The sequence below is a fragment of the Pristiophorus japonicus genome, chromosome 12 (genome assembly GCF_044704955.1).
Source record: "Pristiophorus japonicus isolate sPriJap1 chromosome 12, sPriJap1.hap1, whole genome shotgun sequence".
NCBI classification, from domain to species: domain Eukaryota; kingdom Metazoa; phylum Chordata; class Chondrichthyes; family Pristiophoridae; genus Pristiophorus; species Pristiophorus japonicus.
In genome coordinates this window covers 33,251,896-33,275,032 of record NC_091988.1, presented here as the reverse complement: position 1 = coordinate 33,275,032, position 23,137 = coordinate 33,251,896, and the positions used below count along the sequence as shown (strand labels likewise).

At 41.3% G+C, this 23,137-nt stretch overlaps 1 protein-coding gene across 1 annotated transcript in view; it reads right to left on the bottom strand.

Moving 5' to 3' along the window:
• LOC139277180 (ERC protein 2) overlaps positions 1–23,137 on the bottom strand; it is a 918,863-nt gene that overhangs the window by 486,133 nt on the left and 409,593 nt on the right. The window contains exon 7 of the mRNA XM_070895293.1: positions 10,797–10,934. Coding sequence (XP_070751394.1) covers positions 10,797–10,934 — 138 coding nt within the window. The remainder of the gene's footprint in view (positions 1–10,796; positions 10,935–23,137) is intronic.

Here is a 23,137-nt window from a genome sequence, read left to right as displayed (position 1 = left end):
GAATTCTAACCTTCTGTGGCTGGCTAAGTGTGCCTGTAACTAGTATCAATTTTAAAGCCAGACAAAAGCAGAATATTTACAACATTCCTGTTTGAAACTAGTAAAACATTGATATCACTATCATGCCCAGTCTAAAAATAAAATTTCTCCCATACTACAGTATCAGTTGTGCAAATGCAAACAATAAACATAGAAATATAGAATTAGTAATACATCACTAGAAAGGAAGTGTGAATGGAGATTGTCACATGCTAGGATAATACAATAGTCTAATAAATGCACAGCTTCCAGAATCTTTTGCTAGTGGAGGTCAACAAGTATGTACATATTTGTACAAATTGTTAAGAGTGGGAGGGGCAATGATCATAGTTAGCACAATGGCAGTATCAGGTAGTACACCACACAAGAGCTAACCCTTTATGGAGTTGTAAATATTTGCACCACATATCTTCTTAGCCATTTACCAGAGATTGTACAGAAAATGCCAGGAAGTGGCTACCCTGTAAATAGGAATACTTGTTTTAAGGACACATATTCTAGGTCAACAATTCATTCCTTGTACATTGCAATGAAAAGCTGCTTTTTGGAGGCAAGTTTTAAGTCGGCACCGCAACACATCCATGATTCCATTAGCCCCTTGAAGTACTTCAATCAGAATCAAGATCCCAGTCTTCAAACTGTCAATGACCATTGGTGTTAGTGACAATAATACCACCAATAGTAATCACATTTTTCAATGGGTCAGAGCCACTTCTTCAGCTACTCACTGGTCTTCCCACTTGGCACTTGCCTTAATTCCAATAAATTGTGTCCTTCGACATCTGCACTTTATTTATTGTGTCAAAAGGTTTAGCTCAAGACAAGTAGGGGTAGCTGTAAGGAACAGAATTCTCCAAAGCTATGTAGCAGTTTTTTCGTTTTGGTTCATGGTGCCATGCACATACCTTGTGCGTGACTGGGCTGCTTAGGGATGGGTGAGGCCAGAGAGAGAGAAAGACCAGTAGCTTTCCATATCATCTACTGATAGTTACATGATCAAGTCTTTGGCAATCCAGTGGATCCTCTCTCAGCTCACGCACCATTTTTTAAAATTCAAACCTCCAATTCAGGATTTCCAAATTTTTATGCCCATTGCTGAAGTTCATATAGAGAAAAGTATATAAATTTATCAAAGATGCCTCATGATAATTTAAGTAATTACAGGTGCTTTACAACGCATTGGGGCCAACTTTAAACGCCTCTGTCCGCCGTGCATGGGGGCGGTAGCAGCCTGAACATGGAACGGGTTGCTCACTGACCCGTTTACGCTGGTGGTCTGGTCACTGCCAAGTTGGGTAGGATCCTTAGATGGGCAGCCAGAATTCAGGTGGGAGGCCACTACTAATGGGTAAATCAGGGTCCCCTGACATACCTCTCGAGATGCTGCTTTGAAAATTTTGATATCACAAATGGCGGATTTAACTCATTAGGCTTTTATGAACTCCAATTACAATTCTGAGGTACAAATGGGCAGAGTGTGTGCTGCCAACGCTCCACCCATTTGTACTGGAGTTGAGAAGCTTGACCAGGGATCCTTAAAGGAACTGCTGGAAGCCGCTCAAAAATGCGGGACAAAGACTTTTTCCACTTTTATTTCAGAGAGGCCAAAAGAAGCAGGAATGCTCCACCCAGCGCCACAAAAATATTCCAGCCCGTTGCTAGCCAATGCACACCACCCCCTAGTGGCTGATGGCTTCATACGGGAGTCGATCAATTCCCTGCCCTCCTCAACCATGAGCTGCCTTGGAACACTGATTTAGTGTATACTGCTGGGGTCCAGACCTCATCGCAGATGCGCACCTGGAATGGAAATCAACCCCATTAATTATTAAATTGTAAACAGATCTTCTGTTCCATGCAAGCAATAAAGTTTACAGAAAGAATCTACAAACATGTCTCCCTTGTGGCCTAGCAGGTGAAGGGACAAAGCCATATATCTTAGGTCTTAGGTTTCATTCCTTGTATGTTGAGTGAGCTGATGTCAGCCAAGTCACCTGGAGCTCAGTGGCCTTGGCTAACAAAAGTAAACTTAGGAAAACAGCAAGGATTGTCAATCCTGATTGCTATCCAGTGACTCTGGGCAAAAAGTATGCCTGTGCAGACCTTTGGCCAAGAACATGATCAGGTTCAGTTGTGATACCCACCACAATCAAGAAAACTAATAATACTCATTTTCAAGGCTCACATATGAGGAACGTTAATTTGAGTTTTTGACATCTTGGAAAATGCAGATGGTGAAAAAATTGCCCCCAAAAAATCCACACAAGAATATAATACTTCTAAAAAGATATTGCTCCTTTGTGACATAAAATTTATTAAATGGTGACACAATTCCCTCCAAACTGCTGCTAAATTCCAGCACTTTTTAATAATTCCATTCTGTATAGAACTGGTTGCAAGAGCAGCGTTTTTCACACTAGCCGAAGTTTAACACATTCAAATGTTTATCGTCATATATGGAGCTACATGGCTAAGTGTTTGTACTAGTGCACTGTCGAGGCTGTGTTACTAAAATAACAGTATTTGGGCCAAAAAAGCCTCATGAATGAAATGCGTCATTTGTGCTATCAAAATTTTCAAAGCATCATCTCGAGAGGCATGAGAGTTAGCTCATGCAAGAGAATGGAGAAGCATCAAAGCACAATCTACAGTTACGAAAATCATATTCTAAAAAGTTAATAAAATTATCCTCAGATCTGTTATATCAGCAGATCGCACCATGGGAAATATCAAAATACCCTGTTATTCTATGTGTGAACTATTAGGTCTTCCTCACTGATGTAGTCCATTATTCCCTCCGGTTCATCCATAATAATTTGAACATGTACAGACCCAATAATTTCTCAAGTAATTCAGGGTACACTAATGAAATAATATTGCAATGGCAGACATCCTGAGATACACCACAGAATTCTTGAAATATGGTCCACAAATTGAGCCAAATTTTCATATTGTTTTGGCCCATGTGTCGCTACACACGAGTACGGCATTGCACCAAAACATGGTTATCTAGGCCCCAAGTTTCGTGCCGCGGCGAAAACGTCACACCTCCGAGCTGGGCGCCTGTTTTTCGCGCCGAAAACTGCACCTAAAAAAAAGTCCGATATTCTCGAGCTCTTTGGAGCTCGATGTCTGCTTGGCGCGGCGCGCTCTTCGCAGCAGGGGGCGGAGCCTAACACTCACGTCGATTTTCTAAGTAGCAGGGGGCGGGTACAATTTAAATTAGCCTTCGTGGTGCCAGCAACCCTCCGCATGCGCGTTGGAGCGGTCGCGCACGCGCAGTCTCACACAAACATTGGCACTCGGCCATTTTTTAAAATACTGCAGAAAAAGTGAAGATTTGTTTCTTGGACCCCTGCAAAGGCTTGTAATTTTTTTTTTTTTTGATATTTCTGTGTGTGAGGGAGTGCTTTTAGCAGCACTGCTGAATAAATCACCTGCTGAAATCAGTGAGTTCAGCTTTTCACTGCTAAACTTGCAGAACCGGTGCTGCATTGGTGCATGCAAATTAAGGACTGTGTGTTTGGAGAAATAAAAGCGCCAATTCAACTTTGCAATAATACGTGGTGTTGACAATGCAGCACCCATTCTGCAAATTTAAATATAAAACTGTCGATGTGGCTGCCTCTCCCTGTCCAAATAGCCTCAGTCCCCCTCACAGCTCGAAGGCTGCTGCTGTATCTTCGGCTGCCGGCCAGCCACTGACGCCGCTGATATCTCATGGCCGAATGGCCTCGGGTCCGTCCACTGCTGCTTCTTCGCGGCCAGCCACGAAGAGAATGAAGGCCTGCCTCAAGCACTGCAGCTCAGCTCGAAGCTTGCTGCCGCTGCCGTCGAGACACTGACGCCACACCGCTGCCTGTCTCCAACATGAAAGGCCTGCCTGAAGCACTTTCACACAGGTAGGAACATGGTTTATTTAATCTTTACTTTGCTTATAAATTTTTATTCAGGTTGGATTTATTTGTATAATATTTGTATAAGTATAACTAAGGATTGATTGTAGAATTTAATGACTTTCCTTCCCCCCCCTCCCCCGCCACCTCATTCCCTACGCCTAATTTGTAACCTACGCCTGATTTTCTAAAGTGTAGGCAAGGTTTTTTCGAGCGTACAAAAATCTTCACTTACTCCATTCTAAGTTAGTTTGGAGTAAGTTTTCACTCACGAAACTTTGAAATCAGGCGTAAGTGGCCGGACACGCCCCCTTTTGAAAAAAAAATTCTGTTCCAAAGTGAAACTGTTCTAACTGACTAGAACTGGAGCAAACTAAATGTGGAGAATTCCGATTTCTAAAATACTCCGTTCTACACCAGTTGCTCCTAAAAATCAGGAGCAAATCATGTGGAAACTTGGAGCCCTAGTTTCCACTAAAGTCATGCTATTTGTGGTGTGGTTGATGACTCATTCTCTGACTAGCTCCATTAATTCTAGGATTCTTCAGGGTTCTGTCCTCTCTCACCTTTGGTTTCTTTTTCACATCTATGGTCTCTTCCACTTATCATCCAACTCTAACCTCTGATCCCTCCATTCTACAATCCTTGGTATCTTTTAGATCACAAAGCTTCACTGCACACAAGATTTTGTTTCTCTCAATTCGTCAAATTTCTTCTTGTTCCTCAAGTCCAGCAAACTATCACCTCTCAATTTTGATGGCTACTCTTGGCCATTCTTCATCTAATCACATTCTTGTCCTTATTATCTTTTCAAATATTTTTTGTTAGAGGCCCGAGGTTTTTGAATTTATGGGCTTCTAAGAGCTATCACCACCAGCTGAAGAGACTCAAGATAGGAGCTAAACTTTCCAGCGAAACTTGAAACTTCCAAAATTCTTTGTGACACACAGCAAAACTGCCATTCACAGAGTATATTGAGACATGTTTTTAAGAATGCCCATTTTCTGCTACTGCAGATCAATGGAAGATGACTGAGAACAACATCTCCCTTGCCACTAACCTGAGATCTCTGTGTAAATCAAAAAGTGGAAGTAACCAGAATTTGCTGCTTTTATTTTGAAAAAAATCAAAACAAGACAATCAACGATTTTTTCTGAAGTAACTTTGTTGAAAGCTCAATGCAAGTTACTATCATTCACGAGATTATTTATTTAGCAAATATTTAGCATGTTACATGCATGCTAAATTAAACTTTACATTTTGTAATTTATTTTACTTATGGATTTCCCAAGTAGACACATATTGGAAGTAAGTGAAAAATTACATAAAATTTGATGTTATTGATGTTAAAATGTAAATACAATTCCTCTTTCATAGTATTGCTCATGGGAAGTTGGGATACCTGTCTGATTAGGAGAGAAAGATGATGTGTGGTAATTGAGCATGCATTATTGTGATGATACATTTTAGATATTGCTGGCAATAAAAGGAATATTGGTTAAAAAAGAAAAATTTATCTAAACTAAACTGAATGGCAGAAAGAAATCATCGAAATTAAAAAGGATCTATATTGTCTATTTAACTGCAGAAGTTTATAAATAAAAGGAATGGAAGTTAAAATAAATTAATGTTAAATATATGAAATAACTAGCAGATCCCCCATATTAGTGAGTCAGAGGATTCATTATTTTATAAATATAGGGTTGTTTATGCCATGCAGGGTACAACATCAGTGCCACTGGGTTACAGTGACTAAATAAGGACTCAATTTTATCCAGTTATTTGCAGCGTTTTTTTGGTGCGTAACGCTTTTTTTGGCCTAAATTATAATATCCAAATTTCCCCAAAGATTGTGCACCAGTGTAACTCAGTTAGTTACGATTTTTTTTAGGTTAGTTTTTTTTTTAAAACCTCATTGGGGGCGTAATCTGCCACCTGAGCCAATTCTGGCCATTTAAGCAAGTTTGGCCAACTCCGATATACTCCAATTTTTCTTAGGACCGCTGTGCATAAACCTTCTGGGCAGTTAAGAAAATTGGCGCACGTAAGAAAATCAGCGTAGTAGATGCAGTTCCACGGTCTGGACAGCTGCAGGGGGGGGCGGGGGGGTGATGGAGAGAGAGGAGAGGGCAAGGCCTTTCAGCCAGGGTTAGGAGCGGCAACCGTCTCCGGCAGGGGAGGGAAGCCTTTTGGCCAGAGTTAGAGGAGCAGTAACTGGCATTGGGAGAAGGGAGGCCCTTTGGCCAGGGGTAGTACCAGGTACCGGCATCAGAAGGCCCTTCGGCCAGGGCTAGTAGCGGGGGCGGGGGGGGGGGGGGGGGGGAATAGGAGGGATAGATTTTTGGCATAAACACTTTAATAATTTGATGCTGGTAAGCTGCTGCAATGTGCATGGTTGTGCAGGTTGCTGTGAGCTGGCCAAAATGTGTTGTATGTTTCACTTTCCAGCCTCAGCCCGCAATGTGTCCCTGATTACCCTGGCAACCCAATCTTTTTGACGCAGATCTTAGCCTCCAGTCCCAAAGCGAAAGGACGGGCTAGGCAGTGCCAAAATCAACAATTCAAATGGGGAAAATTGGATTTTTTTTTGCGTAGTTGGGCCCCAAAAAACAGCCGTAACTCTTCAGTACACCAAAAAACGGCTTTGGGGAAAATTGAGCCCTAAATAACATTCAATTTGTGCTTGGATTTTTGCTGATGCTTTGGAGATTGAATTGCATAATTATTAAGCTTTTTTATTTTATAGCTATCTAGGGGTGAAGTGAGAGTCTGATGGTAAACCCCATAAAAGTGGTGTCTGCAAACTGCGTTAATAATTGCAGGATGTAATTTAGGTTGAATTTATATTTTTTAATCCATTGCTTAATTTCTTGGGTTGAGCAATGCTCATAATAAAAGCTGGAAAAAAAGTTTCAAAATTGGTAATAAAAACTGACCTTAAGTATTTTCATACATAGCAATAAAATCATATTTATGGAATTTTATAATTGTACAACCATCACTTCCTCTGCTAGACAGAAGGTTGTGTTTATTTTGGTGCGTATATGACAGTGGGTGTGTCAAAGATTTATTCTCAAAGGGGTTATCTGGCAAGTTGTTATACAAGTGGTAAGTTGATGATGTGACAGTCGGAAGGGGGTAGATGAGGGAATTTGGTTTGAACGGTGGAAGGTATGAAATATCGGGGGACACAAGAGGTAGAAACAACTGCACTGCACAGAGGTTGTTGGTGGAGATAGGGAAACATGTTAGTGGTGGCAAGTGCGCTCAGATTTGATTTCCAGGTCTCCTGGTATCCTCTGACAGCAGGACTGTTCTTCTGGACGACAAAGTACGCTGTGATTCTACTCTCAGCCCCCATCGACTGTTGCGGCCTACTGGGTTTCTGGATTGGACTCCAGTGCACTGCTGGCTTCTCAGCTCAATGCTGCTGCTGCGTTGGGTTCTGGACAGAAACCCACTTTCTCCTGGGCCAAATTCCATTTCTCCACTGGCCTTTGAGTTGTACTGTGACCTCTATCTTCATTGCTGCTTTCCACTGAAACCGTATTTTCTGCTGGAGTGCCTCTATTCCATTCTCTGGGCTGTTTTTATATGCTCAGTTTCTGCTCCGCTGGTGGAACCTTTCACATTACGTAAGGCTAACAATGATATTCTTCTCCTGCCTGGTTCTTGCCCTATTCTGGATGCTGCTCCCATTCTGTTGACAGAACCATGCTATCCAGTTCCTACCCATGGCCACTAACTTTGTTTGTTTCCTCTTGTCCTTCAGCACTCCTCCATCACCCTTCGCTTGACCTGCTCCCGGTCCTGATCTTGTGTGCTACTCCTTGTCATCTTATGCCAGTTTCTCAGATGAAGCTTCCTCGTTTGCTTTGGTCCCCTGGGTGACCCTTCGTCTTCGCCTGGCTTCCTGGCCTTCACTACTCTTGGTCCTTGAGTTTCACTGCTCGTCAATCCACTGCTGGGCCATCAGATCCGCTGGTACACACTGCATAAAAGCAGAGGATACTGCTCACCTTCACTGGACTTCAGGATGAACCTCTGCGGGCTAGAGGCTGCTTCTCTGCTTTTCCTCAGCCCTCTGATTCCACATCACATTTTCCACCAGTGCCTCACCTGATAAGCAGCCCCTTAAATGCCTCTTAGTTTCACAACTTACTGTGAACGTTAAATGGTATGACATTGAAAAATGTGGAGGGACAAAAGGACCTTGGAGTGCAGGTCCATAGATCCCTGAAGGTAGCAGGCCAGGTAGACAAGTTGGTTAAGAAGGCACATGGAATACTTGTCTTTATTAGTTGAGGCATGGAATACAAGAGCAAAGAGATTATGCTTGAACTGTATAAAACACTGGTTAGGCCACAGCTGGAGTACTGGTCACCACATTACAGGAAAGATGTGATTGCACTGTAAAGGGTGCAGAGGAGATTTACAAGAATATTGCCTGGACTGGAAAACTTTTGCTATGAGGAAAGATTGGAGATGCTAGGTCTGTTTTCTTTGGAACAGAGGAGGCTGAGGTGATTGAGGTGTATAAAATGATGAGGGGCCTGGAAAGAGTGGATAGGAAGGACCCGTTTCCCTTCGCAGAGGGGTCAACAACCACGGGGCATAGATTTAAAGTAATTGGGGGGAGGTTTAGAGGAGATATGAGGGGAAAGGTCCTCATTCAGAGAGCGGTAGGGGTCTGGAACTCACTGCCTGAAAGGGTGGCAGAGGCAGGAACCCTCACCACATTTAAAAAAATATTTGGATGTGCACTTGAAGTGCCGTAACCTACAGGGCTATGGACCAAGAGCTGGAAAGTGGGATTTGGCTGGATATCTCTTGGTCGGCCAGCACGGACACGCTGTGTGGAAATGGCCTTTTCCGTGATGTAAATTTCTATGATACTATGGTTCATGGATGCTGCAAGCTGACTTTATGCTGTCTACCAATCAACTTCATCTCACAACAGGTCATCAAACTTCTACTTTTGACCATTTTATATTGCAATTTCCCGGTTCTCTGTTTACAATCACAACCTATCTCACATAATCTCCATCATATTCTGGACAGCAAATAACCTCTGGCTTATTTTCTCTATCAAACATCTCCCGAAACCACTCTGTCCCTTTCATCCTCACCTCTGACAAAGGAGAGGTGTTCATGGACTTCTTTGCCATCTAGTTGGAGACCGATGCTGCTTTCCTTGCCCACCCAGTATGACCTCCCACCAGGTTAACCCTTACCTTAGCCCTGAAGCACCATCTCCCTCTTGTCCTCATCCAGCCCTACACCACCCGAGCTCATCTTGATCACAAGACCCATCTGAACCATGTGACCCACCTCCTGGTTCTTTAACCCTATTCCCACTAAACTACTGACCACAACTTGTGACTCCCATGCATGTTGACATTATAAATTGTTTCCTCTCCTCAAGCACATCATCATCAGTCCCCTCCTCAAAAAAAAACACGCAAGACTCCACTGCTTTTGCAAACTATCATTCCAAATACATCCTCCATATCATCTCCAACGTCCTAAGACTTATCCCCTCCCAGATCAGTGCTCACCTCCCCCACAACTTCCTGTTTAAAACCCTCCAATCAGGCTTCTGCCCCTTCCAATTCACCAAAACCACCCCTAACCAAAGTCTTGAACAACATTCTCTATGCCTCTGAACATGGTGCATTATCCCTCATTCATCGACCTCTCTGCAGCCTTGATGGGGTTGATTATACCTTCCTCCTCCGATTCCACTCCTCTACTGTACAGCTAAACGGGGCTGCCTTTGCTTCTCTTCCTACTCCGTACATCCTTGGAGTCCCACAAGAGGTTCCATCTATGGCTCCTTCTCATTCTAATCTACATGCTGCCCCTTGGAAACATAATCCATAGACATAGGGTCAGTTTCTACCTGTACGTTAATGATACCCACCTCTACGACTTATGATGTATTCCCTTTCCTTGTTAGCCCTCCCCAAATGCATTACCTCACACTTCTCTGGATTAAATTCCATTTGCCACTGTTCTACCCACCTGACCAGTTGATTGATATCTTCCTGCAGTCTGCAGCTTTCTTCTTCATTATCAACCACACAGCCGATTTTAGTATCATCTGCAAACTTCTTAATCATACCCCCTATAGTGAAGTCTAGATTATTGATGTATATCACAAAAAGCAAAGGACCCAGTACTGAGCCCTGCGGTATCCCACTGGAAACATCCTTCCAGTCACAAATACACCCATCAACCCTTTGCTTCCTGCCTCGGAGCTAATTTTGGATCCAACTTGCCACTTTGTCCTGGATCCCATGGGCCTTTACTTTCGTGACCAGTTTGCCATGTGGGACCTTATCAAAAGCTTTGGTAAAATCTGTATACACATCATAAACTTTGCCCTCCTCTACCCTCCTGGTTATCTCCTCAAAAAATTCAATCACTTGCCACTGACTCCATTCCCTTTCCTGGCCGGTCAGGCTGAATCAGACTATTCACAATTTTGGGATCTTATTTTGTATCTGCTTATTGGCTAACAATTAAAGAGGACTGCAATTAATGCATGGCAGTTAAATTAAACAAATTATCAATCGTATTTTATCGAAGTGAGACAGAAAATGTTGGTTAATGTATCCCTTCCAATCCATTCTGAAGCACTGTGAATAGGGAAACGCCACTATACTTCCATTACTACTTTTTGGGAGAAAAAAACAAATGCTCCAATTAAATACAGCAAACATTGTCCCATTAGGCATCTTTCATCTGAAAAGTAAATATTACAAAAATGTTTCTTCGAACATGTTCATTTTGCTAGATGCACAAATACCATAATAAATGCAGGCGTGATGCTTCAACAGTTACAACATAATCCATTACCTTCTCTGATAAAGCTTCTTCTAGTGTTGCCAAAGCTGTATCTGTATTGCTGGAATCTGTTTGCAATGATTTAACTCTGTCTTTCAAGTTGTTAAGTTGTTTATCTTTGTCTTTAAGTTGTTCCTGAAGATTTTCAATCTGTAAAAGGAAGCAAATCAATTTACTAACTGGAAAAGAATATATTTTATTATAAATATGTACAAGATAACTGTCTGTCCTTTTATTTTCAATGTATACTCAACAACAAGTGCATCTAAAACACCAATAATTTATTTCCTGTCATTTTCATCAACATAATTAATAGTTAGCTGGGCCACAGACACTTAGATTTTGTGGCTCAGAGGGTAGCACACTCGCCTCTGAGTCAGAAGGTTGTGGGTTCAAGTCCCAGTCCGGGGACTTGAGCACATAAATCTAGGCTGACACTCCAGTGCAGCACTGAGGGATTGCTACACTGTCAGAGGTGCCATCTTTCAGATGAGATGTCTGCTCTCTCAGGTGGAGGTAAAAGATCCCATGGCACTATTTCAAAGAGCAGGGGAGTTATCCCCGGTGTCCTGTCCTTCAATCAACATAACAAAAACAGATTATCTGGTCATTATCACATTGCTGTTTGTGGGAGTTGCTGCCGCGTTTCCCATATTACAACAGTGACTACACTCCAAAAATACTTAATTGGCTGTAAAGCGCTTTGAAACATCTGATGGTCGTGAAAAGCGCTTTATAAAATGCAAGTCTTTCTTATTAATACCAGAAAATACAGATCGCCTCCAAATTTATGAACTCATAAAAACAATCCATTTTTTCAACAACTGGCTAAGCTGGTAGTGTGGGAAAGCTGGAGATGTGCATTGGGATAACAATTGGGACATTGAGGCAGAAAAGTGTGCATTCACAAAAAAGATAAAATTGGGTTTTATAATTTAAATAAGGGCAAGGTTTGTATGAATGCCTCATAGCTGTGCCTATTCTAACTACATTATGGCAAACAATTCAGTTTATTGTACTAAGTCACATAAGAACTTTGATTAAAGCTGTGATTTTTTGTTGTTTTTTTCCCCCCCATCTGTACAATTAAATCAATTTAATTGCACACATTAAGCAATCTTGGAACAAAATACATTTTTACGACTTGGGACTCTTGGGTCTTGACTCTGGTGAATAGGAATCATTGGTCAATAGGTCCATATCTTTTTGTTGTCTTTCTGTACAACATTGCAAATGTAGGCAACAATAACTGACAATTTACTAAAGAAGAACACCAAGCCCAATTCTGGGACTTTGCAATCACACAGTGTTGTGCAAGCAGCAATGAAAAACTCTGATTATTAGATATTCCACAGAGTATCATGGGTGCACTAAAGTTATTGTCAAGAATTTTCCACTGTTGCCATACTTTACAAAAAAAAGTCTCCTCTTTTCCCATTACAATGTAAAAAAAGAGGGTAAACAGGCAAGCTGATTTTTTGTTTTATTCGTTCCTGGTTTGTGGGCGTCGCTGCCAAGGCCAGCATTTACTGCCCATCCCTAATTATCCTTGAGAAGGTGGTGGTGAGCCATCTTCTTGAACTGTTGCAGTCCATGTGGTGAATGTTCTCCCACAGTTAGGGAGGGAGTTCCAGGATTTTGACCCAGTGACGATGAAGGAATGGCGATATATTTCCAAGTCAGGATGGTGTGTAACTTGGAGGGGAACTTGCAGGAGATGGTGTTGTGCTGTGAAAGAAGGAATGGGGTACTGAAGTTGCATGATCAGCCATGATCATATTGAATGGTGGTGCAGGTTCGAAGGGCCGAATGGCCTACTCCTGCACCTATTTTCTATGTCGTCCAGGACTTGCTGCATGCGGGCATGAACTGCTTCATTATCTGAGGAGATGTGAATGGCACTGATCACTGTGCAGTCATCAGCGAACATCCCCACTTCTGACCGTATGATGGAGGGAAGGTCATTGATGAAGCAGCTGAAGGTGGTTGGGCTGAGGACACTGCCCTGAGGAACTCCTGCAGTGATGTCCTGGGGCTGTGATAATTGACCTCCAACCACCCCAACCATCTTCCTTTCTGTTAGGTATGACTCCAACCAGTTGCGAGTTTCCCCCCAGATTCCCAATGATCTCAATTAAACTTGGGCTCCTTGATGTCACACTCAGTCAAATACTGCTTTGATGTCGGCAGCAGTCACTCTCACCTCACCTCTGGAATTCTGCTCTTTTGTCCATGTTTGGACCAAGGCTGTAATGAGATCTGGACCCAAGTGGTCCTGGCGGACCCCAAACTGGCCATCGGTGAGCAGATTATTGATGAGTAAGTGCCGCTTGATAGCACTGTCGACGACACCTTCCATCATTTAGCTGATGACTGAGAGTAGACTGATGGGGCGGTAATTGGCCGGATTGGATTTGTTCTGTTTTATGTGGACAGGACATACCTGGGCAGTTTGTCACATTGTTGGGTAGATACCATTGTCGCAGCTGTACTGGAACAGCTTGGCTAGAGGCACAGCTAGTTCTGGAGTACAAATCTTCAGCATGACAGCCGGGATGCTGTCGGGGCCCATAGGCTTTACGGTATCCAGTGCACTCAGCCGCTTCTTGATATCACGTGGAGTGAATTGAATTGGCTGAAGACTGGCTTCTGTGATGGTGGGGACCTCATGAGGAGGCTGATATGGATCATCCATTTGGCACTTCTGGCTGAAGATGGTTGCAAACACTTCAGCCTTGTCTTTTGCACTCGTGTGCTAGGCTCCGCCATCACTGAGCATGGGGATGTTCACAGAACCTCCTCCTCCAGTTAGTTGTTTAATTGTCCACCACTGGATGTGGCAGGACTGCAGAGTTTTGATCTGATCCGTTGATTATGGGATCACTTAGCTCTATCTATAGCATGCTGCTGTTGCTGTTTCGCATGCATGTAGTATTGTGTTGCATCCTCCCCAGGTTGACACCTCATTTTTAGGTATGTCTGGTACTGCTCCTGGCGTGCTCTTCTGCATTTCTTAGTGAACCAGGGTTGGTCGCCTGGCATGATGGTAATGGTAGAGTGAGGGATATGCCAGGCCATGAGATTACAGACTGTGGTGGGTTAAATTCTGCTGCTGATGGCCCACAGCACCTCATTATGCCCAATTTTGAGCTGTTCTGAATCTATCCCATTTAGTACAGTGGTAGGACCACACAACACGATGGAGGGTGTCCTCAGTGTGAAGACAGGACCTCGTCTCCACAGGGACTCTGTGGTGATCACTGCTACAAATGCTGTAATGGACAGATGCATCTGCAACAGGTAGATTGGTGAGGACGAGATCAAGTAAGTTTTTCCCTCGTGTTGGTTCTCTCACCACCTGCTGCAGGCCCAGTCTGGCAGCTATGTCCTTCAGGACTCAGCCAGCTCAGTCAGTAGTGGTGGTGTTACTGAGCCATTCTCGATGATGGACATTGAACTCCCCAACCCACAGTATATTTTGTGTCATTGCTAATCTCAGTGCATATTCCATGTGGTATTCAACATGGAGGAGTACTGATTCATCAGCTGAGGGAGGGCGGTAGGTAGTAATCAGCAGGAGGTTTCCTTGCCCATGCTTGATCTGATGCCATGTGACTTCACATGGGGTCTGACGTCAATAGTGAGGACTCCCAGGGCCACTCCCTCCCAACTGTATACTACTATACCGCCACCTCGGGTGGGTCTGTCCTGCCAGTGGGACAGGATATACCCAAGGATGGTGATGGAGGAGTCTGGAAGATTGACTGAAAGGTATGATTCTGAGAGTATGACTGTGTCAGACTGTTGCTTGACTAATCTGTGGGACAGTTCTCCCAATTTTGACGCAAGTCCCCAGATGTTCGTGAGGAGGACTTTGCAGGGTCGACTGGGCTGAGTATGCCGTTGTCCTGTCCAAAGTCTGTGCAGAGGTCGATACTGTGTGGTCCGTCTGGTTTTATTATTGTTATTGTTTTCTGTAGCAGTTTGTTAAAACTGAATGGCTTGCTCAGCCATTTCAGAGGGCAGTTAAAAGTCAACCACATTGCTGTGGGTCTGGAGTCACATATAGGTCAGATCTGGTAAGGATGGTAGATTTCCTTCCCTAAAGGACATTAGTGAACCAGATAGATTTTTTACGACAATCCGATAGTTTCATTGTCACCATTACTGGTACTAACTTTTTATTCCAGATTTTTTTAATGAACTTAATTTAAATTCCCCTACCCAGGTCAAGCCTCTGGTCTCATGAGAAAGTTGTTCCAAAACCAGGGTCCTAAGCTTAAATAAAGGAGACTACAAAGGTATGAAGGCAGAGTTGGCTAAAGTGGACTGGGAAAATAGATTTAAGGAGATATTTCATAATTTTCAACAAAAATATATTCCAATGAGAAGGAAAGACTGAGAAAAGGGATAACCATCCGTGGCTAACTAGGGAAATAAAGGATGGAATCAAATTGAAAACAAGGGCATACCAAGTGGCCAAGACTAGTGAGAGGCCAGAGGATTGGGAAACTTTTAAAAGCCAGCAAAGAATGACTAAAAAAATAATAAAGAGGGGAAGATAGATTATGAAAACAGTAAGAATTTCTACAGGTACATAAAAAGGAAAAGAGTGGCTAAAGTAAATGTTGGTCCCTTACAGGATGAGACTGGGGAATTAATACTCAGATCAGGGAAATGGCAGAGATTTTGAACAAATATTTTGTATCGGTCTTCACGGTAGATGACACTAAAAACATCCCAATAGTGGATGATCAAGGGTATATAGGTAGGGAGGAATTAAAAACTACTCAGTATAATAATGGGACTAAGGTGGACAAGTCCCCTGGACCTGATGGCTTACATCCTGGAAGTGGCTGCAGAGAGAGTGAATGTTTTGGTCTCTGTATTTAAGGAAGGATATACTTGCATTGGAGGCAATTCAGAGAAGGTTCACTAAGTTGATTCTGGAGATGAGGGGTTTGACTTATGAAGATAGATCGAGTAGGTTGGGCCTTACTCATTGGAGTTCAGAAGAATGAGAGGTGATCTTATCGAAACATATATGATGAGGGGTCTCAACAAGGTGGATGCAGAGATGATATTTCCACTCATGGGGGAAACTAGAAGCAGGGGGCATAGTCTCAGAATAAGGGGCCGCACATTTAAAACTGAGATTGGTTGTAAATCTGTGGAATTCTCTACCCCAGAAAGCTGTGGAGGCTGGGTCATTGAATATATTTAAGACGGAGATAGACAGATGTTTGAGCGATAAGGGAATAAAGGGTCATGGGGAGCGGGCAGGGAAGTGCAGCTGAGTCCATGATCAGATCATCCATGATCTTATTAAATGGCGTAGCAGGCTGGATTGGCCAAATGGCCTAATCTTGCTCCTATTTCTTATGTTCTTATGGATTACTAGTCCAGGAGCAATCACTGTGCCTCTTCCTGCTTGCTGTTAGCTCTGTGTCAATGCACCATTGAATCAGCTGCCAGAAGCTGCAGCAGAGTAATCGGGTGACTTTTACTCTGTCTTTCTTGCTGTGAAGACATGCCTGGCCTCCTTCCTGCTTCTCCCTGAATAGCAGAGGTAAGACTTGGGATTAATAATCTGACAAAACAAACCCGCATCCTGCAACTTTAGGATACAACATGTTGTAGCACCAGGAGGTGGTCCAATCATTTAGAATATATTTACTGGCTAGAATGACGTCCCACTGGAGTACAACAGCTTTCTGTGTTTCTTTCGATTCAAATTTCTGTATCTTCAGAAAAACTGAAGCAATAATAAACTATGATACATAATTCTCCCAGAAAATTTACTAGACTGGGTTCTTTTATTAAAACTGCATAATTTTTCCAAAAATCACAACAAGTGCTGTCTATTGTTTGTTTAAAATGGAGAATCAAAAATAATCCAGAACTCACAGTGATGACCTGCAATAATTCCAACATCCACATTGTTACAATAAGTCTAACTTAATGAAATGTTACGATCAGAGGATCAAAGGTGAAATATTTAGGATGTTATTTTATACTTATAGCATTCTGCAAAATATTTCTATATACTTTATTAAAAATCTTGTATATGGAGTGCACATCCTGTCCACAATCTTACTTCCTGAATTACAATTTTCAGTTGTGCTTTTTATGTCAATGTTTATAGTGGAAATCCATGTGTCCATATTTAGCTCAATGTCAACATTTTGCTCTCGTGTCTTGTTGATAAGCAAATAACTCACTGTTTTTTTTTTAAATTTGTTGCCATTTCTTCCCTCAGAAATTATAATTTTTAATGTACAAAATAAGGTTTTAAACATTTTTTAAAGCTCAAATTATATATTTCACAATAACTTCTGTAGAGTGGAGACTCTATTGGCTGAAGGCACATCCTGCAGCCTGAGCAGGTGCAGTATACACAACTCCCAGTATTTATCAGTAACATTTAATTAGCCAAATGATTGAGACTGGCAGAGAACCAGTCCAACAAAATCTATTTGGTTGTTATTTGAGGAAAATCTACAGACAAATTTCAAAAACTTTATTCAGGTACAATTTAAGCTGAGTTTTAACATCTTTTTATAGTGGTTGTATTTGCACAAAGTGATAGAGAACACGGTACGATATATTAATTATATACCTGTTACATCTTTTGTCGATTTAAAATTATAATTACTCTATAAACTAAGTGCATGTGTGTGAGAGAGAGAGAGAGAGACACACACAGACACAGATAGTACCTTTCCTCATCCTAATTTGAGTTATTTTAGGTTGAATTTTGAAAACATTCTAATTATTTACGCTGGTAAGTCGCAAAGTAAAAGAGTGAGAGAAAGAAAATAAAGGTGAGAGAAACAGAGAGGGAGAGCGTGAGTGAGAATAATTGCGAGAGAGGCATACAGATACATGTCCAGGAAATCACAAAACAGTTATAAAACAATACAAACCTGTGCTGCCAGATTGCGGTCAGCTCCCCACTCCCCCCCCTCCCTCCCCAACACCACCCCCAACCAGAGTCAGGTTTGTTATTTTCCTCTCCCCTTCCTGTTGATATCAGGAATCCATTAGCAAGCCAAAATTTATAAGTGACCTCTCCATCCTGTTTTGCCAAAACCCAGGATTCCCCTTCACAGTGATATCAAAGCAAAGGAACCTTCCCCCATCCTGTCAAATCCTAGTAACCCCACCACAGGGCTGCCAAGCTTCAGGGCCTCCACTCTAGCTCCACTAAACTCCAGACCTATTCTCCAGCACCGTCCCCTGAGCTAACAACAAGGAAGCCTGACCTCAGGACAATTAAGCCCAACTCACTTATACTGCTAAATACTAGATATGTAATTCCAACTGTATATCTTGCATACCATTTTATTACTTATTCTCAACTTTAAATCTAATAAGGGATAAAAATTAAATGATTATTTATATACATTTAAAATGTTTTATACATGCGACATTTTCTGTCAATTTTTTCCACTATGGTAATATCCCATAGCATGGCACTACTATTGGCAGAAGTATATAATTACAGAATGGCAAGTTTATATAGGCAGTTTCCATTATAAATGTGAACATCGAAATGTATGTTAGAAGTATAAAAATAAGAACTAAATTATGACTGCATAATCTGGTCCAATTATCCTGCACCCTTTAACTCAGCTTCACCTGAAGACTACATTTGGTTTGACTCCCTATTTGCAAAACTATGAGAGATTGACTACAACATATAAAATAAATGTCAGTCATTTATCAATACACAACTTGCACATTTAGCACCTTCAACACAGTAAAGCATCCCAAGGTGCTTTACAGGACATCAAATAAAACATGAAGCTGTAATTAAAGTCCAAAATCAAGATATTATTTAGTACTTGGTTCAATGATCAAAAAAAATTCTAATTTTTAGAATATTCAAATACATGAACTATCATGTTGCAAATTGTTCAGGATAAAAAGTTGCATGCCAAGTCTCTGTATTTTGCTCACACAGTTAGAAGACCACCGGCAATACAGTGGCACGGTAACTCAAGAGATGCTCGTCTCCCACCACTGCTGTCATAGATTTAAGTTACAGCATTCCCAGACATTCAGATTCATCTGCATATTGTGTTTTATCAGTTCCAACCTAGCCTGCCAGCTGGATTGCCTCACAGAAGCAAAGTTTCATCTGAGGGAGGGGAAGGAAAATCTGTCATATTGTGGCTTGCCTGCAGCAAGTGCACTTAACAGCTAAAGCAGAAGGATGGTTATGATGAAAGCTGAAGAGGAGTATGTAACCCTTTCCCCACACTGTAAAATGGTAGTGACCTGGGAGGGGACGTCTGGGGATAAAGATCTATATGAGCAAAAAACATTGGCAAACAATCTACCTGGATCCTCTCAATAACATACAAGGGCAGTCTGAGGAAAAGATTATGACAGCATGTTTAGTGACAAAAATTATATTTTAACTGTTTGCATATGTTTCAATCAAAAGTTTTATTATTGCTGAAAAATGCAATAAATTAGTTTAAAGAACTGGCACCCAAGTTTTTTTTCTGAAATGGTCGGTAGGAAACTTAAAATCTGCCACCTTGTGGTTTATCTGAGCTACTACGGATTCAGCAACAGATTTTTCTTCCCATCCAAAGAATTTCCACATGAAAGGTGATTCCATTAAAATAGCATTCACGATAATGTTGCCAGAGCTTAAAAAGGGAAAACAATTCTTATAAATGCAAATATTGTATTTATGGAATGATAATGAATTACAGTGGTGACTGAGCTCCTACGCTGGCTTTGGGCCAGTGTCTGCAGAGTATGTGACACTTGCACACACAAGTCTAAAACGAACATACACATCCACAAATCATTTCCCTGCTACCCATCATAATATATACAGGTATGTTTACATGCCTATCTTGTGCAAAAAGGTTTATGTTTTGCCAAAGAAACATGACTGCACAGGTGAGAGTATGGATGTACGATATCAGGTGTACAATTATTAAAAAAAGTTGTAAATTCTGACAAGGAAAATAAAAATTTTAAAGATCTGTTTGAAAATACATGGGGATGAATTAGAAACTATCATGCAACTTCATGAATTAAATTTAGTCAACATTTTTTAGTGTGCAGCATTTCCATTTGCATCTGGTCAACATACTTTCAACATTTTCTAGTCTTAAGCATTACCCATCATCATAGGTCGTCCCTCGGAATCGAGGAAGACTTGCTTCCACTCTTAACATGAGTCCTTAGGTGGCTGAACAGTCCAATACGAGAACCACAGACTCTGTCACTGGGGGGCAGATAGTCGTTGAGGGAAGGGGTGGATGGGACTGGTTTGCCGCACGCTCTTTCCGCTGCCTGCTAAGCATTACTATGCATCACTTAGTTACAGTATTAGTAAGATTATACAGCTATATGTGGATATTCAGTTTTTCCATTCCTGTTCTAATAGAATATTCCTGCTTTCTAATTTTGGATCTATTAATGTTTGCACTAAAATAAATATTTTCAAATAAATACCGCAGTTGATTTTAGATGAGTTATTTATTTAAGAAGACATGCTTTTCAAACTATAATGCTTTGATGCCCACTTAACACTGATTACATTTTGCTGAATGCAGAATATCAAACAGCCCTGATTTCTCCAAATGCTTTTTGCCTTGTAATATCTTTTACACACCTTGCCAACTTTTAATATTCTATTTGCATTGTACAGAATCAAGTCAACTCAAAGCATTCCTTCACGTTATCTATTCTGTCAATAAACTGAAAGTGCTAATCTTGTTGTTTTAGTGACTGGATACTGAATGCTCCTTAAGTACTCTGGGGATTAAAGTAAATCTTACCTGTAGACAGACTGTACTGTTACAGACCAGGCTTTTTGGCTCAACCGTATTTTATATTTCTAGGTGAGCCAAAAAAAAATTAAAGCAAGATCACAACAAAAAATTCTGAAAGCACAGAAGCTTGCAATTCAACAACAATTCAAACGTTTTGTTTGAACTGCGGAACAGAAGCTTGTTTTTCAGAACATTATCAACTTTTTTTTTAAATCAGCTTTTTTCAAAAAAACATTTCCATTGGACTTTGTACACGTTTTACAAAGTGCAACATGAAACAGATGTATATATTCCAAAGACATTCTTTAAGCTAGATGCCCCCAGTTTCTTTTCAAATCAATCAGATTCTAGGAAGTTGTGAGTCTTGGGGAATTTAAGCATTTCACTCTAAATGAACTCACTGCTGAGTATTAAAAAGTAAAATCTATAAAATGGTGGCTTGAGAAGTATTATCCTTGTGCGACCACACACTCCTTTTTTGCATGGTTTATATACCAATAATTTTGGTAACACTAATAATTCTATATAACATTTATTGAATAAGTGAAAATTGTACATTGAGTTTAGAATCATACAAAACGACAATAGTTTTATAATAATTTACAGTACCTAGTGTAAAATAATGCAAAATTATAACTGATGGCCAGTTTATAAAATGTTAAAATACTTACGACTCGTAGAGCTATTCATAATTTTGCTTAAACAGGTGAGCTTATCCATCATGGTTTATGTATAAAACGAAGCACAACAGCTGATTATTTTGCACAATCTCTGCACTATTCATATTGGCCATGAGCTCTCATCAGTTGCTCAATCTGTATATTCTCTTCCAATCAGGAGTTTCTTAGAGCCCGTTTCAGCCTGAGCAACAGCAGCATAAGCTGGCAGTGAGGTGCTATGCAAGTTTTTGCACATAATTTCTCTATACTACTGAACCACGAATCTTGGCCATGCTTCTACATGAAGATGACAACCAAAGCTGGGGGGGGGGGGGGGACGGGGGGAAAATCGGATGGGAAGCTAATACCACTCGCACATCTAGCAACTCGCTCAAGAATGACATAGGCTTAAGTATGGAAACACGCCTTACTAGTATAATCCAGGAAAAGCTAACTGGGAAGGCAATAAATAATGAAGAAAAAGAGAGGTACCCTTACAAAAATAAAGAGCCTGGATTTACCTTAAATTTATGATGAAGAAAATAAAATTGCAAAGCAAATGTAAAGAAATAATCTGTTTTTTTTTCAAAAATCACAGTTGATATAGAAGTGGCAAAGTATAAAAGTTAACGCTACAAATGATCAGAACATCAAAAAATGTAAAATGACCACAAAAGTAGCAAAACCTGTTCATATGGACAAAACAATTGAGAAAAATGTGACTAAAAATCCTAACTTGGGCAACTGGGTAAAATTCAGAACAATATAATTTTACAAATCTGTTACATGTCAAGTTCACTGAATGGGTCACAACTTGGCATTTCAAATGTATTGAAAGCGCCGATGTCATACCACTTCAATGGGAAAACCCATAATAAAAGTGCTAATATCTGTAGGTGGCACTGGGTTGGACTTTTCAATATTGAATGTCACATAACATTAATTGCTAAAATAGTTCCAATATGGCATATCCAGAGTTGTACTAAAGAAACCAGTTGAACATGCATGTAGTTGCAGACTCTGAAACCTGAGTGTTGCTACACAGGAGCCAAAGGTTTTCAAGCCCTGTTGGCTCAGCCAGCAGCCATGTTGGTAAACTTAACTAAAGAGGTAACTATTAAAATTTCTAAGTAAATTTCAAAGTTCTTGTATTTTTTGGGGGCACTTAAACCTTACCTTACATCTCCAGTCCCCCAACTGTCCTTTGTAGCTCTCTTTTCATCCTTCCCATAATTAAGTGACTGGTCCTGCCCTTTCCACTCGTGAAGTCCATCTCACTGCTCAGCACGTGCCTTTAAGGTGTGTGTGCCATCTCGTCACTCGAGCATCAGACTGTTTCACTCATTGTACCGAGTGGCCTGTACCATACTGCTCCCCACCTCTATCAGCATCTTGGCCTGTTTCCCCCCTTCTTTGCCTTTGCAAACCTCTTCTCTTCCACACTGACCAACATTTACCCCCTACCCACCCACCCTTCTTCCCCTCCCACTGACCAGCTGTTAAGGTGCCAGCTTTGGCAGCTCCCCTTTCCCTTTTATCCTCCTCTCCTCCAATCATAGAAACATAGAAAATAGGTGCAGGAGCAGGCCATTCAGCCCTTCTAGCCTGCACCACCATTCAATGAGTTCATGGCTGAACATGAAACTTCAGTACCCCCTTCTTGCTTTCTCGCCATACCCCTTGATCCCCCAAGTAGAAAGGACTTCATCTAACTCCCTTTTGAAAATATTTAGTGAATTGGCCTCAACTACTTTCTGTGGCAGAGAATTCCACAGGTTCACCACTCTCTGGGTGAAGAAGTCTCTCCTCATCTCGGTCCTAAATGGCTTACCCCTTATCCTTAGACTGTGACCCCTGGTTCTGGACTTCCCCAACATTGGGAACATTCTTC